Genomic DNA, 12,705 nt, shown 5'->3' with positions numbered 1-12,705 from the left:
GGTACTGAAATAAACAATAACTATGCCAAAATATCTCCTAAACATGCATTATGTGAAGTGACCGCATAGTGGCGCTATTGGTAAAATGTTTGAATATGATGAACACATGGCCACATGGAGCCTTTTTTTTCAGCTCTGTTGTCTGTTTGAATCATTGATACTTTCAAGCGCTTTACCGCCATTCATAAAATATTCAGTAAGTCAAACATTGATGTACAATATATCGATACATAAGAATATGCTGAACATCTCAGAATGGAACCTAAACAAGTTACAAATGAATAAAATATAAACATAAGCTATTCTAATAAATGAGAAGAAGAAAAAGAAGAAAATAAGGAGAAAAAGAAACGAAAAGAAGAAAAGTAGTGAGCGGTTAAATATTGTTCCAGTTATAAAACAACACAAATTAACCAATCTTATTTTAAGATTTAGAAGTAGGAAGTCGGAAGTAGTGAACGCATCGTGAAGCTAGTCAGACTGGCCAGGTGAGTTTCACCGAGGCCGGGATCTGGGATCTGTTTTTCATCCCACTTATTTCTCTCAGTCAATCAGAGTCCGTAATGCTGCTGACCTGGGATCAGCGTGAGAGTGTCTGAAAACAAAGGGAGGAGGTTGTTAGACAGGACGTTGCTGTTTCACTGAGAAACGTAGACGGAGAAATATCAGCAGGTAAGACAGCGTCCAAATGTTCAATTCGTTGTGTAATTTTCGCTTTTAATAACAGGAATATAGATTTTAACATGTGAACCAAACGAAGCGGACAGGCAGCCTCTGGTGTTTACCTCAATATGAACTGCAGAGCATTGGTTTTATGTATTTAATCCATTTTAATGAAAGTGGCTCCATGCAGACACGAAGACATCGTTGCTGCATTTAATTAGCTCAGATTTAACCATAAACTTTAGCTCAAAGGCTACTATATAATGTAACTTACCCCTTCAATATTTTGTCATTCAATAGTTAATGTAAGACATGACATAAGTCATGAAGATTGGATTTATATATCTTTAAGTTAAAAAGAAAAATGCTGCATCAATTGTCTTTAAAAAACAGAAATTGTCACTGTTAAAGAATTTTCTATCCTTAGGTTACACAGGGTCACGTGTGGGCCTTGAGGTCCTCAGCAGTATTAGTTGTTTGGCTTTGATTGAGAACAGTAGGTGCCAGTCTATCTCAACACTGTGGTGGCCAGGGTCGAAGAGACCTATTGCTGCCTTCATAGACATAATAGATAGCTTGCCACTGATGCTCCAATCTGCATAAACAGACATCTGTGTCTCCAGACTAGAATATGCTGACAATAACACCTGCATACATGGGCAAAGACATTCTCTTTGACTAATTCTGGGCGTATAGTATTTGTGGTGTTATCACCAGGATGAGTTGGGCAGAATGTGAGACCAACTCAGGCACTTCTGATGTACTTTGAGAGTGTCTCTAATTCTCCTTGGCCAAGCGTCGATAAATAATACAGCATAAGACATCAGAGGCTCCTGAACACTTTCTTCTCTCCTGACCTCACCATTGACCTTCAGCAATTTCTCCACAGCAGCCATGCCCCATAGCTATTTTTGTTTCTGAGTCCAGGAACAAACATTTTGTTGTCTGATTTCAGCATAAATTGATGACTTGTTTACAACCTGTCTGACAGCTTGTTAACCTTTTGGACTCTGTGGTGATGTTTTAGTCTTGTTCCTAGATCTAGCAATTGCTCTGCTGGGTACAATGTTATGTTTTCATTCTCTGTCTTTCTCTGTAGCGAGAGTCCAGATCCAGATGTCTTCAGGAGCAGTTGGTTCTGTTATCAGGTTCGACCGGGTACGGGAGATCCCACACTATGACCAGGTTCCTGTTGGCTCCTTATGGCGGGACCCAGAATTTCCTCTGCCTCCAGGGCTTTTGCATGGAACAGTGCCAGCTGTCAGCTTAGACCCCCTTCCCCCTCCACCCTTACCTGAACAACCACCTGTTGGTCCTGAATCGTACTACCCCCCAAGCGATGATGAGCCAACAGAGGTCGACTGTGATGCCATGGACATTAAGCCGGTGCATCGCTTCATCCCTGACTCTGTCAAGAACTTCTTCCGTGGCAACAGTGGTAACCGTGGCAGCAAGGGTTGGTCCACCCCCCCTCCTCCACCACGTCTACCTGCCCCTCACCCCCCTGGCACCTCATCCAGGAAAAGTGCCAACTGCCACACCACAGGAGGAGTCCCTTGCTCACCTCCCCACTCCACCCCTCCATCTCCGTCCCTTCCCGGATCCTATCGGGATCCCTATGGTGGCTCTGGGGGCAGCTACACCTCTGAGAAGGAGCGAGATGGGCTGCTGCTGGGTGCTGAAGCCCTCGACTCTGCATCTGCAGTGCCCACTAATCTCTCAGCCCTGACCTACCAGGAGCGGGTGGAGGAGTACCACCAGCGCTATGCCTACATGAAATCATGGGCTGGCCTGTTGAGAATCCTGGGCTGCGTGGAGCTGCTACTAGGAGCTGCTGTGATCGCCTGCGTCTGTGCTTATGTTCACAAGGACAATGAATGGTTCAATATGTATGGATACTCCCAACCACAGTTGTTTGGGGGACTTGGTGGAGGTGCTGGGGCTGGATATGGGGGTGGCGGTTACTACACAGGCCCCAAGACACCTTTTGTCCTGGTGGTGGCTGGTCTTGCGTGGATAGTGACTGTTATTCTGGTTGTTCTTGGGATGAGCATGTACTACAGAGCCATCCTTCTAGACTCTTCTTGGTGGCCGCTCACAGAGTGTTCCATCAACCTGGTCTTGGCAGTGCTCTATTTGGCATCAGGGATAGTGTATGTGAGGGACACCACTCGAGGGGGGCTGTGCTCCATGCCGGTGTTCAATAACGGATTAAATGGAGCATTCTGTCGCACTGAGGCTGGACAGACAGCAGCCATCGTCTTCCTCTTCATCACCATGGTGCTCTACTTCATCAGTGCAGCAGTGTGTCTGAAGCTGTGGAGGCATGAAGCAGCGAGGATGAGGAAAGAGGGGCTGGCACAAGAGGTCTGACACACACACACACACACACACACACACACACAAACACACAGGTTTATCTTCCTATACTCCTGTGGGGATCCTTATTGACAACTAAATGTCTAACTCCAACCCTTACCCTACCTAATATTCTCTCTAGTTCTATAATTAGGGGCCGAGCGCGCGGTGCGAGGCCCTATTGAATTTCGTATGTTTATTTTTTTTTTTCGTTTTTTATTTTTATTTTTCTTCAGACATCGCATTTTCGACGGCCCATATCCCCCCAAAAACTCATAAAAATTTGCCTATCCCCCCCATGTCAGGTGTAAAATTTCGCATTTTGGGGGTCTCACACATGGACGTACACATATGCCTCCACATATGCCTTTTTGGAGGTGCCCCTCGCCACGGTTTCGCCCACGTGCACAAAACTCGGTGGGAGTATGTAACATGCCCAGACGCACAAAAAAGTCTCTTGGTGCCCTGGGCTACAGTGAACCGTACGGCGTCCAATTTTCGGGTTTTTGGCTCATTTCCAGGGGTCGCATTTGAACAAACTCCTCCTAGGGATTTCATCCGATGTGCTTTAAACTTGGCGTGTGTGTTCTCAAGGCCTCGACAATGAAAAGTTATCAAAATCACAACTTTTCATCAGAGGGTGTGGCCGTGACAACTCGTCAAAATCGACGCTGCCGATTAAAAAAAAAAAAATCCCAGACTCAGTTGACTTTTGGGCTGATTTTCGGGCAAAAGTGTGCGGCTATCATATACTTTGTCAGAGCTGTCTGAAACTTGTTATGGTTGTTAAGAACAATATTATGCACAATTCGGCTCTATAGCGCCCCCTTGAATTTTTCTTTGGAACAGCCCCGCCACAGTTCTGGACACAGAATTATCAAACTCAGCCGAGTTGTAGAACATGGCAAGACCTACAAAAAAGTCTCTTGGGCCAATGGACTACAATGAACAGGAAGCGAGATATTTAAGAATGAAAATCGTCATTTTTGCTGTTTTGGGCTGGTTGACAAGGGGTCATGTTTGAACGAACTCCTCCTAGGGATTGTATCCAATTCTCTTCAAACTTGGTAGGAGTGTTCACATAGACTTCCTGAGTAAAATTTATCAAAAAATATGAATTTTGGGGAAACTGTGTGGGCGTGGCGCTCTATGAAAATCGTCATTTTTGCTGTTCTGGGCTGGTTGACAAGGGGTCATGTTTGAACGAACTCCTCCTAGGGATTGTATCCAATTCACTTCAAACTTGGTAGGTGTGTTCACATAGACTTCCTGAGTAAAAGTTATCAAAATGATGAATTTTGAGGAATCGCTGTGGGCATGGCGATCCATAAAATCATTCAAAGAAAAAATCGGCAGGAAGCAACTTCACAGAGCTGTCTGAAACTTCTTGCGGTTATCAAGGTTATGTTATGCACATTTCGACGTGTGCACATTTCGACGTGCGCGCATATGCGAGGGCCCGACCATCGCTGCGTGTAGCTTTAATTCTGGTTGTAATAGTTCTAGTCTATTATCTGCAAGGAATAAAAAAGCTTTAATGGCACAAAAGCTTAGAAGGAAGATTAGGCACATTTAAAAAAAAAAAAGGTAATTCTTCCTTTTTGCTTCTGACCATTTGTTATGTCGGTTGGTTTTTCCCTAGTCTTAGTCTCACTCCCTAGCAAGACTGCAAAATAGGAGCATTTAATACAGCATGAAACAGCATTACACCAAAATCAGCTGAGAAAGTGTCGCAGTGTGCAGCATCACCAGGAGAGAACATTAATTACAGTTGACACACATCCTGTCAAATGGTTCTTAAATTTTCCATACAGTTCCATTAGCTGATCAAAGGCAGTTATTTTAATATGGTACATTGCGGTACAAGGAAGCTTCACACTGTGCTTGTATGTACATATAGCCACACTTATATGTAGCCAAAGACAGGAAACATGTACCTCCATAGATATACATTTCTTGTTGTTTGTGTTTTTAGTGGTAGTCTGTAACATACAAGACAACACACAAGGTCACTGAACTATTTTCAACTCTTTTAACAGTGTGAACTCTTAATGAATCACTCCCCATTTCTTTTTCTCATCACAATAAATCCAGATGAAAACTATTGGATCATCTGTCCCTCTGTCTACAGTAAGTATCACAGATAATTTTTTTGATTGTTTTAGCAAACATTAAATTGCACACAGTTATATAAACTGAACGCATGACTATGTGCTATAGCTGGGACCAGCCTCCAGAGGGTCAGAGCAGACTCCTCTCCCCACCATGCAGCCAGATATCATGGATGCTGCAAACAGCTCTGCAGCTGCTTCTCTGATGGTGCTTGAGCCTGAGATCCTCCGAGGTCACATACCAGCTGGACACATCCCCAAACCCGTTGTTATAGCCGACTATGTGGCGTGAGTATTATCTTCCTAGTTTAATTTTCCAAAACTAGACTGCTGTTTTCAGACATCCTGGATACTGTCTATGTGCTGTATATTTCATGTAAACATAAAGATACAAATGAATGCAGGTAAGAATGTCACAAAAATTGATTAAAGACAGTTCCAGATTTTGTTGTTGCATGTTGAAGTACTTTTCTAACTGATTGGAGATTTTTATTATTTATTGAAACAGTCCAAAAACAACTTTATTTAGTACTAGATTAGAGGGCCCTTACACGTTGTTTGATTTGGGGTTAACCCAAACCCATCACTTGATGTTATATATGTATGTGTTTTCTCTTCTTTATTTATTTTACTCTTTTTTTATATATTTCTCCCCACCTAATTGGTCTGGACTTTACTCTAAATTTTAATCTGATTTATATTTACTTGACCCAAACTGGAAGCACACCGTGAAGCTTTCTGCTGAGTCTAGTTTGAACAGGAAGAATGATTACAGCATAGAAAAAAGGTTTCACTGTTCATATGATTACCATAAAAGACAGCTCTGAAAACTTCTGAGCCGGTCCTATAATTCCTTATTTAGGAATCTGAGAGAAGCATGGATATCCACATGGTAATCTGCTCATTTGTTGTGTTGTATGAACATTAATACTGCCATGCTAAGGACCAGCTAGGACACTGAAACACATTCAGATCTTGTATGAATGTAGCCAGCAGCAATAAAATGTGCTGTCTCCTGACCTGTTCCCACAGAAAGTACCCCAGCATCCACTCTGACGAGGAGAGGGACCAGTACAAGGCGGTGTTTAATGACCAGTATGCTGAGTACAAGGAGCTACATGTTGAGGTTCAGGCCATGGCCAGGAAGTTTGAAGAGATGGATGAGATGATCCAAAACCTTCCCTCCCGGCCTTCCAGTCAAATGGTAAAACCGTCACTCCACACAGGCCCACACACAGGAACAGAGGTGTTATAAATATGTCCAGTAACACACTAATTTTGTTTCAGGAGAAGGAGCGAATCAGTGGCATTTTAATGGAATATCAGAGAAAGAAAGCTGTAAGTATGCATCATAAAATAACATTTATGATCCATCCACTGTCACTCACTGAGTTGTTATTTCTGTGCCAGAGAGCCCCCTACAGCTTACCTTTCACCAGCCTGCTTTTAATCATACTTAGGTAAAGGGGTTACAGATTCAGAAACACTTTATTTATTAATCCCCGCAGGGAAATTGTTTTTACTCTTATGATCCAATGATCAAATGATTTTATATACAAACTGTCAGACTGGAATGGACAAGAAAGTATCTAAATCAAAGCAATGTCCAAGATATTCAGACTTCTAATCCTTAGGAGATATTTCATGTTTTTTCAGTACCTTTTTAATACACTATTATTATATTTATATATTTATTTATAATGTCTATTTGAGATCTTTAATCTTTTTAATGTATATTTTTAAATGGGGAATCAATACCTCAAACACAAAAACAATATTGGACAAGAACTACTCATGGTTATACACTATTGTCAACATTGGTGAAGCTAATTTGCGGTTTCATAGATATACTTTGGTATATAGGCCCTCTACCGATTTTTAAATTAAAAGATGTGTTCAGTAACATTTTTGTCTTTGGAATATATAACACTATCTGTCTGTCTGTCTGTCAGCAGAAGTAAAAACAACAAGCTCAAGAACATTATGCTAGACCTTGAAAACTATGTATATAATAGAATACATAAACATTTATTATACGGTGTTACTGTATTCCCCATACAGTAACCGACCAGTAAGTGGTACTATAGAGACCCTGATATATAAGAATTCCATCACTGGGAAAGAAAGCAAAACATTTCATTTGTCTCTCTTTTTCTTGTCTTCAGGACCCCACGTATTTGGAAAAAAGGGAGAGGTGTGAGTACCTAAAGAGCAAACTCTCCCATATCAAGCAGAAGATTCAGGAGTACAACAAGGTCATAGATTGACATGACATCAACCAAACACTGCAGTTTAACACTGCCAGTTAACACAACTTGAATTTATATGTCACTATATAAGAAAAGATGTAGTGGGACTGAGGTGGAAACTGAACAGGGTGTGTCCCTACCAGGCAAAAAGTGCCTTGATTGTTGATGAACCATTTAACTACTGAATATAGATATGCCAATATTACATTAAAATAGATGGACATGCCATCACTGCTATTAGTAAACTGTTAGACAAACAGAAAATGTGTTGTCACAGTTAAAAACATCATAGAAATCATTGTAGAAATATTCTATAGAGTGGTAAAGGGTAACAAAAGGTGAGCTTTAACATGGGATTTGATTTTTTTTTAAATTGTATCTTTATTTGGAATGGACAGAGGAGTACATCCACATGCCATCAGCAGTACAGCTAAACACTAGTGCCAAAAATTTGCGGTTTCATAGATATACATATATATTCATATATATGTGGTAAAATTCTGATTCAACATTTGAAAAGTTAGGTTATTTACATTCATGGTCAATATAAGAAAGTAGTTGCAGGTATCTATGGAATTTGATCCATTCTAAGCCATGCTTGTCCCGCAGGGTATCAAAGCTGCATACAATGTTTTTTTGGGTAAGTGCAATGAATGTTGTAAGACCATACATTGTCCATGATTTAAAGCTGGAGTCGTGTCTATTGAGAGTAAAATCTGAGTCAAACGCAAACCATCTGAATATTCTCAACATTCTATGTATCCCACAAGTATTAATTACCTTCTGCCACTTGAAGAGTGTGGTTCAACCAGGGGTTCCCCTGCTTTTCCAACTGGCATATTAAGCCCTTATCCGCTATTACAGCTTGGATGGGGAACTGAGTTGATAGGTTAGACTCCAGCTCCTTCCTTTAGCTATATATGTTTCATTACACCAGTATAAAAGGGGGGCTATCTGTGCAGCCTTGTAGTAATTCCTTAGGCAGGAGAGACCCAGCCCTCCACTTCAACGAGTTGACGGGTGGCATATTTAATCCTTGGTTTCTGGCCCTGCCAGATAAATCTGGAGATCCTTTTGTCCCACTCCCAAAATTGATTTTCACCCACCTCTATAGACAAATTCCTAAAAAAGGTAAAGTAGACGTGGCAACACATTCTTCCTGATTGATTTACCAATTTACCTTGAATTTCTTACTTAAAGTCGCAGGGGCAGTATAGTTTAATGTCATCACCTGGGTTTTTGAGATGTTGACTTTGTAACCAGATAGCTTGCCAAAATCACTCAAAGTGGACATCAATTCACTGAATGAGCTCTCTGGTTCCCCCAGGCAGACAAGCACGTAATCAGCGAACATTGCTACCTTATGTTCAACTCCTGATAGTATGATGCCCTTAATATTTTGATTTTGTCTAATTAATTGACCTAATTAATTAGCCTAGCACAATATTGCTTATCCAAAAGCTTTCTCAGCATCTAGACTCCCTATAATTACTTGAGTTTTGTCATTCTGTATTTGTCCTAGGATGTGTAATATTCTTCTAAAGTTATCGGTTATTTGTCTATGATGCATAAAATCAGTCTGGTCTAAATTAATGAGGTCAGGCAGCAGGTTCTCCAATCTGTGGGCAGGAATAGAGGTGAGTAATTTATAGTCTATGTTGAGAACACTAATTGGTCGATAATTCCCACATTCTCGTCTATCTTTTCCCTCTTTTGGGATAACTGAGATAGTCGCCTCCCTCCATGAAGGAGGGATTTCTCCCTCGTGCATAACGTAATTAAATGTCTTCTCCAATAATGGGACTAGTTCTGTCCTTAGGATGCGATACCATTGAGAGCTGTACCCGTCCGGCCCCACTGCCTTTCCTGATTTTAGTCTGGTGATAGCTGCATTAATTTCATCTGTTGAAATCGGTTTTATTAAATTCTCATTTTCTAAGTCTGATAGTGAGGGTAGGTTCAGGTAGCTGAGAAAGGCATCAAAACAATCTTCCCCAGGGGCATCAGGTTGTGTGTAAAGATCCCTATAAAATACCTCAAAACATTCCTGAATCCTTTCCAATTTGATTTCCAGTATATTAGTTTTAGGGTTCTTCATTTTGTAAATAGTCCTTTCCTCCTGTTGCTTCCGTAGTTTGTATGCCAGATATTTTGCTGATTTCCCTCCTATCTCATAATATTTCTGTTTCAGAAAAGTTACATTTTATCTGGACCTCCTGTGTGTAAATATCATTGATTTCTCCCTGTAGTTTCCTAATTTCCTGCTTTCTGTCCTTTGGTTCTTTTTAGGTAAGAAGTAATAGAAATTAATTTGCCGCTCATTACGACTTCAAGTGTGTCCCAAATAGTGTCGTTGATTTCTAGAAATCCTTTTATGTCTTCCTTTATTTTAGAGACTATGGCAGGATCATTAAATATATATGAATTCAATTTCCATAGGGAGTTTCGTTTTTTCCTGGCCACCTGCGGAGACATCGAGATAGAACTATGATCAGATAAGTCCCTCGTTAGTATATGGCAGTCTTTAATCTTGAACCTATCCACCTTAAATATAAAGAAGTAATCCAACCTAGCATAGACTTTAAATGAACCAGAGTAATGTGTGTAATCTCTGGCAGACGGGTACAGCTCTCGCCACACCTCTATTATCCCCATTTCTACCATATAAATATATATAAATATATAAAAAAAAGTCCACCCCACAGACACCAACCGTGCCCTGTGAGTCCATCATTAAATCAAAAATATTCCTATAGAACCCCAAATCCCAGGTGGGGCATACACATTTAATATTGTAATTTCAGAACCCTCTATCCTTCCTGTTACCCTGACAAATCTGCCTTCCTCATCACTGATTTCTGAGATATGTTCATAGTTAAGTGCACCAGAAATAAGTATAGCCACACCCCTTGTATGTTTGGATTTGATAGATGAGGAAAATACATATTTAAAACCCTTCCTCTTCGGCCTCAAATGATCAGTTTGGTTCATGTGTGTCTCCTGAAGTAAGGCAATCTGGACTCTTTCTTTCTCTAATTTAGATGATATCTTATTCATCTTGATTATATTCAAGATCCCATTCACGTTAAAGGAAATCATTTTCACTGGCTCAATTTGCATGGATTTGTATTAACTGAGAGCACAGCATTTCCCAGAAAGCAGCAGACAGCCCTTAGAAAAGAGAATCCCCTCCTCTTGAAATGTGAATATTTACTCAAAGCTCTACACAGCAGAATATATAAACTGTTACTGAAACCATCATTTAGATGCAGATGTTAGATATAGATAGATAGCAGATGTTTTAAATTAGTTTTAGACAGCCCTTTTATTGACTCTTATTTGTACATTGATAGTGATATGTTTGATATGTGTATATTGTTTTGTAGCACATTTTTTTCTATACTTGTATTTAGCCTTTTTTGATTTCAGCCATGGAGCTAATTCACTGTTTGACTTCCTCTTTATTCATGATTGCCTATCTTTCATGCCACTATAAATATGAATTTGCCATAACAAATGTGCCACATACTGTATGTTTTTCTGATCTATACTAAGTATACAAGAATAGTATTATAATATATAACAGACAGATTAATAAATTGAAATGTTAACTCTGGTTTCTCAAGAAGAAGATTTTTGCTGTAAAATATTACAGCAAAAATCTATTTCTAGAAAATGTAGTCAATTAAGAGTCAAAAATAATCCTAATAATAACAACTGGTAGAATGTCTATATGCAATAAATACTTACAGTTGTAAACATCTAGGAGGCTTTTTTACTTCTGAATATACCTGTGAGAAGTGCTGTATACATCTAACCGTGGAAAATGAGCAATATTGAGAGTAACATGGAAGAAGTGAGCATGTCAATGGACAACCTGTAAAATTGTGAGAGGCACCTGGCTGCAGACCTCCACTGTCACGCACCTACCTCCACTGTCACGCACCTCCACTGTCAGGCCCGGAAGTGGTGGGAGTGGGGAGGTTGAGAGGACATTTTGAGAGGGTCATTTTCATTTTCAGATGAAAATTACCCTTTTCATTTTCAGATGAAAATGATTTTCAGATGCCTCATTGAGCAGGTTGGTCCGTTGCTGCGTTACGTTAACGCGTCCACCATATTGGATGTGGCAGATCTGCCCGTAAACTAATACAAGGAAATGGACTGAACTTCATAAAGCGCCTTTCTACAAAGTTCTTTAAGTTAATGTCTCTTATACACCCATTCACACACACTAATATATCTGGGAAACAAACAGGCACCAAAAACAACGTATGTAACTTTTAAAGTGATGATTATAAATGTTTACTCCTTATGTAAGCACCAAACCAACGTATGTATTTTTCTAATGCTGAGTGTTTACAGCTACTAATGTGTGTAACACTGTTACTGTGATGATAAATATTGAAAAATTTATATTTAACATTTAATCTGTGTCTATAATAACCAGATCCTGAAATGTAGATGTGACATGAGGGTTTTCTGAATAAAGAGCACTAGCGTTTACATTTAACTGATTTTAATTAATGATTTATCATTGATGAACATAACTTTTGTTTGGTCAAATGTGCACTGACCAAACAAAAGTTTACTATAAAAACAATATATATGATAGACCGGGAAATGAAAGATTTTATGTCATTGTTTACTAATTAATTCATTTGGAAAACGATTCAACCGGAAGTGAATTCACGAATTCACGATTTTATTTTGAAATGTATGCCGTTCATTTCCGGGCCTGACAGCGGAGGGGCCTGGCAGTGGAGGTCTGCAGTTTTATTTTGAAATGTATCCCGTTCATTTTCGGGCCTGACAGTGGAGGTGCGTGACAGTGGAGGTCTGCAGCCGGCATCTCTTGAAAATTGTTGTTATTGTGGCTCTGCCAGTTGTTGTGGTGATTCAAACCACCCCGAATTCTGTAGACCTGATGTAGAGCAGAGAAAGAAGACAAAGACAAGTACTCCAGTTTCACCTGTTGCAAGAGGGAGAACACAGCTTTGACAGACTCCGCAGTCTGTTCACCATCACACCCAGCTGAGTTCTGCCCGTTTACAGTTTAGGCTGGTTTTATTCATTCACACAGAGAGGGAAAGTACATTTGTTGTGACCAATCATCTTTTGTCAGCTGTTGCTATGCCTTTTTGTGCACAGGCAGAGTGTACTGATTTACTCTAGCATGATAGCAAAGTTTGATAACAGGTCCTGAGTCTTCTGTTCTGTTCTCATCTCACCCCTCCCTATGACTGTCTTGGAGAGCATCCTGACCTCGCTCTCGCTGGTAGCTGGGTGCCATCCCCAACCTGCACAGTATGTTCAGACCACAA

The 12,705-nt window shown here is 40.2% G+C and overlaps 1 protein-coding gene across 3 annotated transcripts in view; it reads left to right on the top strand.

Annotated features, from left to right (window-relative positions):
- marveld2b (MARVEL domain containing 2b) overlaps positions 1–11,337 on the top strand; it is a 29,734-nt gene extending 18,397 nt beyond the window's left edge. The window contains exons 1-8 of one of the 3 annotated variants that reach the window (XM_027284840.1): positions 145–196; positions 548–672; positions 1,763–3,030; positions 5,116–5,151; positions 5,242–5,420; positions 6,165–6,336; positions 6,420–6,470; positions 7,298–11,337. In XM_027284840.1, coding sequence (XP_027140641.1) covers positions 1,780–3,030; positions 5,116–5,151; positions 5,242–5,420; positions 6,165–6,336; positions 6,420–6,470; positions 7,298–7,399 — 1,791 coding nt within the window. In that variant the 5' untranslated portion in view covers positions 145–196; positions 548–672; positions 1,763–1,779 and the 3' untranslated portion in view covers positions 7,400–11,337. Of the gene's footprint in view, positions 1–144; positions 197–480; positions 673–1,762; positions 3,031–5,115; positions 5,152–5,241; positions 5,421–6,164; positions 6,337–6,419; positions 6,471–7,297 lie in introns of those variants that run through there. The other 2 variants (XM_010740441.3, XM_019262878.2) reach the window with 2 other exon arrangements.
- The last annotated feature ends 1,368 nt before the right edge of the window (positions 11,338–12,705 follow it).

Source organism: Larimichthys crocea, chromosome XII (assembly GCF_000972845.2).
Source record: "Larimichthys crocea isolate SSNF chromosome XII, L_crocea_2.0, whole genome shotgun sequence".
Classification (NCBI taxonomy): Eukaryota; Metazoa; Chordata; class Actinopteri; family Sciaenidae; genus Larimichthys; species Larimichthys crocea.
This window is presented reverse-complemented; position numbering and strand designations above follow the sequence as displayed.